General features: G+C 34.1%; 1 protein-coding gene across 1 annotated transcript in view; it reads left to right on the forward strand.

The window, feature by feature from the left end:
- Positions 1-4589, forward strand: part of LOC107672413 (serine--tRNA ligase, mitochondrial-like) — an 18439-nt gene that overhangs the window by 8950 nt on the left and 4900 nt on the right. The window contains exons 3-7 of the mRNA XM_016465597.1: positions 3117-3146; positions 3363-3503; positions 3791-3845; positions 4153-4216; positions 4302-4407. Coding sequence (XP_016321083.1) covers positions 3117-3146; positions 3363-3503; positions 3791-3845; positions 4153-4216; positions 4302-4407 — 396 coding nt within the window. The remainder of the gene's footprint in view (positions 1-3116; positions 3147-3362; positions 3504-3790; positions 3846-4152; positions 4217-4301; positions 4408-4589) is intronic.

Consider the following 4589-nt stretch of genomic DNA (forward strand, 5'->3'; position numbering starts at 1 on the left):
GTAAAAATCGACGCGTTTCAGAAAGGCGGGGCATAGAGGAGAAACAATAATGTACAGTATGTGGAAAATAATGTGTTTTTTGAACCTTAAACCGCTTACACACATTTCATTACACCAAATACACAAAATAATGTTCTTTTTAGCAACATCATATGACCCCTTTAATCTACTATCAGGTCTAGGGGGATGTCTAGCCAAGAGATTGTTCATACATTCATTAAAGTCTCCACCAATTATAAAATAAGCATCATTATATTTCTTAAGTAACTTTCTAAAAGTATCCACTATGAGAGCAAACAATACCCTATTGGAAGCATGAGAATTGTGTCCATGTATACAACAAGCTATAAAGGTGGCATTATCTTGTCTAATTACAGCAATAACCCATCTACCTTCATCTGAACAGAAAGTTTCTAGTATAGCCCCTTTAAACCGATGAACTAGAATAGCAGTTCCAGCTGAGTGGTTGCTGCCATGAATTGAGTTTCCCCATTGCGTCCTTCAAAACTTAGCATCTGTCTCCCCTGAGTGAGTTTCTTGAAAAAAAAAAAAATCAGCTGTACTTCTTTTACAAAACAAAAAAAAATTGCTTTTCTTTTCAGACTGTCACGCAAACCTCTAACATTCAAAGTCACAAACGATAAGGATTTGAACATGTACTCCATAACAGGAGCAACTGAACAATATAAACAAAAATGACAAAAAGATAACTTTTACTAGACTTACTCTAGATATAAAGGGAGAGGTGGATAATAACCAGTAAAGCACACAAGGCATCAAGGTGATAAACAAATGAGAAAAAAGAGGAAAAAAGGTAATTAATTAAATGATAATTAAATTAAATAAAAATGTGCTACAAATGTAAAAAATAATTTTATGATCATTGTATACAGGAAACAAACTACACAAAAGACCTAATAAATAAGGAAAAATTATATAAAAAATAAATAAATAAAACAATATATAATTAAAAAGTATATATGATAACCTCCTTGTTATAATGAATTTAGACGTTTCAGTACATTTTAAATTGCTAGTCCATTTTCACTTTTCCAACCTTTGGAAGCGGTGAATAGTTACCGGTAGCAAGTTAGCCGGTATTCGAATAGAAGATTTTTTATCCATCAATTAGAGCAAATGAATTGCGAAAGGTTGCCTTTTTGCCCTCCTCCCTTGCCTTCTTCACAAGAGGCCAAAGTCTCTCCCTCGCTGCTCTATCCTCAGGAGACTTAGTTCCTTAGTTTTTTTCTATGTTCTCACCAATTTAAGCAACAGGTTATTACCACTTCACCTTCAACTTCCCTGAAGAAAAACTACGCAACCACCTACATCACCGCCATCTTGGCCTCCATACCTCCACTTTCCCGTTTTACGTGTTATAGTACATAGTTCGATTAATGGCACACGTCATTACGTCCCTACGTGACGCCATCTGACGTCTCCTCCGGAATTCACGTATAAACATATAGTTCGTCTTGATGCCATGTACAGTTTTGGGTGTTTAATTTTTAATTTTATGAAAGCTTCAAGTGCAGTTAATTATTTGTACGTGCATACAGACGACAGCGGGTGTTGAAGCTCTTTTATTTGCCGTCAAACGGTTGAGCACTGCCTTGTGTGTATCCTGTCGCAAAATGCGGCGAAAAGTCCTACACGATGGTAATAATGTGATTTAAGGTGTTTACATGTCTATACTGCACTTCAGTAATGCGACTAAAATAGGAATACTCCACGTGTCTTAATTCGATTTCTGTTTACTTCGATTATGATTTTAGCCGGATTAAGGAAATCAAAAATCTCTGTTTACATGGTAGATTCTTAATCCGAGTATTGTCTTAATCGTATTAAAATACTCAGTGAGTACGTTTACATGGACAACAAAACTCCGATTTTAATCGAAAACTGTACATGGCATCATCACGAAGACGAACTATATGTTTATACGTGAAATTCCGGAGAGGACGTCAGATGTCGTCACGTGGGGACGTAATGACGTGTGCCATTAATCGAACTATGTACTATAACATGTAAAACGGGAACATGAAAGGAACATTCTAAAAGCAACTCATGTAAACACCATAATCATAATATTAGCTTATTTAGAATAAGGTAAATAATTAGATTACTGATGTCCATGTAAACGTAGTCAGTGATAAAGACTCCAGGACCTCGTTGTTTGTGTCAGATAAGAGAGAGAGAGATAAAAAACATGCAGTGTTGGGGGTACTCCAGGACCAGGATTGGAAACCACTGGCTTACAACATCTCAGTCAAAATCTAACCCTTACATTTACAGCATAATGTCCATTGGGCAGCAATCTATTTGAAAACGTAAGTTCATCCCCTTATATTCTTAAACTGTTGACATTATCTAGAAGCAATTACTTTTGTCTGCCTTCTCTAATCCCTTAATTAAAAACATCATATATTAATTGAACAATAAAGGTAGAAAATCTGTTTTCAATACATGACATAAAAATACTGATTTACAAACATATGTCAAAAAAAATGTTTCTTTCATGATTTAAAAGCAGTGGCATTGATAATACACATATAGAAAAAAAGAGATAATTTTCTCTTAGACTGTATGAATTTCTTTCTTATTTTAAGCACAGAAGAAGATATTTTGAAGAATGTTGATAACCAAACAGGTGACAATAGCTATTGTCCTCCATAGTATTAATGTCAGAATTTTTTTCTTTTTTTTGGGTGAACAATCCAATTAAGCTAAAATGTGAATTATTTAGGGGAAAATACAAGAAGTGGTGATTATTTACAGTTCTTAAAAATACTCTGCTTCATACATATACATATACATATGTTTTAAATGAACAGTTTGCCCAGAAATTGTCGATGAAGGTCAATTTCTGGTGTGTACTCTGGCTGTTATTTTCTGTATTATGGAAGTAAATGAGGACTGGGTGTCCACTCCAAAATAGACAAAAGCACAGTTAGTAGTCTACGTAAATAGTGCACTAGCCTATATTCCAAGTCTTTAACTTTAAATCTCTTGATGTTGAAATAAAGTTATTGTTGATGTTATTTGTCAACTGGGTATTTATTTATTTCTGGATAAAATGCGTTTTTAGTCAATTTTTTCACTTTTTTTTTTTTCAGGATGAACATGACAAATCTACTTTGGCTAGTGTAAGTGCCAGCTTTCTTTGATTTCTGTACATTTTTAGACTTTAGTTTGAGTAAATGAATATGACCTTTTAATGAATAAAAAAAATACTTGAGAATAATTTAAAGCTGTGAATATATTTACTATATTTACTATATTTTAGTGATGTTTCTGCTTGCTATCATGTGCATGGTATGCATTGGAATACTCTTTTTCTTTCTCTGTTTTGTACTTGACAGCTTGAGGAGTACACGAGTGCTAGGGAAGAGGGTAGAGCAATCAGAGAGAAACTTAGTCAGTTGTATGTGCAAGAGGGTGAGCTGGAGAAACAACATTACTGCCGTGCCCTAAAATTGCCCAACAGAACACATCCAAGTGTGGTAAGACACCACTTACCTTTTCATAATAAAAAAAAAAAAAGAGGAAAACCCTGGGAAATGCCTTATCTTCAGTTCAAAAGGACATTTTATGTAGTAGTTTAAGTAAGATATCTGATAAAAAAATGGAAATTCATTCCTCTTAACTGGTATTAAATAATTAAATGTTAAAATAAGCAAATCCAATTATCAGATATACACCAAAACAAACAACAGTATATAAAGACATGCACATGCAAAGGTGTGTTTTTACTTATTTTACAGGAATGTAATTTTTTCTTTTCTCATAGCCCATCGGAGATGAGAGCCAGGCAAGAGTGGTTGAATTGGTTGGTCAGAAACGAGGTAAATTTATTTGACGTAAACTGTATTATCCCTCTCCTTAAATTGTTTGGTCAAAAATACAATTTGGTTAGTAGCAGCAATTATTACTTGTATTGACATTGAGGTTTGACGTACCTGATTTCTTGCAGCAGTTGACAGCAGTTCTCTAGTGAGATCAGTGTTTAACAGAGTAGTTTAGTTATTTTATGTTAATATTTGTTGTTAACTACCTTTATCATGGCAGTGCCTGGTAAAATGTTTTGCAAATGCATTGATGTGTTGCACAATATGTATTGTAATATACTGTAGTGTCATGTGTCCACTACAGAATTTGATTTCAAACCAAAAGGCCACCTGCAAATTGGAGAGAGTCTTGACATCATAAGACAAAGGTTAGATGTTTTCTTTCTCTAATGTTTTCATTTGATTTAAATCTTTATTTTTATTAATTTTTTCTTTGTATCTCTTTTCTCTTAGACGGCTTGCCCATGTGTCAGGGCACAGATCATACTATTTGAGAGGTGTAGGGGCCAGACTTCAGTTTGCCTTGCAAAATTATACCATGGATCTTCTTCAGAAACGGGTTTGTATGTTTTTATCTTTTGGAATAATGTGTACCCATGAATGGAATTAAAGGAATAGTTCACCCAAAAATGACAATTCTGTCATTAATTTCTCACCCTCATGTCATTCCAAACCCTTAAGACCTTCGTTCATCTTCGGAACACAAATTAAGATATTTTGACCCTCGCATAGACAGCAACA

Source organism: Sinocyclocheilus anshuiensis, unplaced genomic scaffold, assembly GCF_001515605.1.
Source record: "Sinocyclocheilus anshuiensis isolate Anshui unplaced genomic scaffold, SAMN03320099.WGS_v1.1 scaffold144, whole genome shotgun sequence".
Lineage (NCBI taxonomy): Eukaryota > Metazoa > Chordata > Actinopteri > Cypriniformes > Cyprinidae > Sinocyclocheilus > Sinocyclocheilus anshuiensis.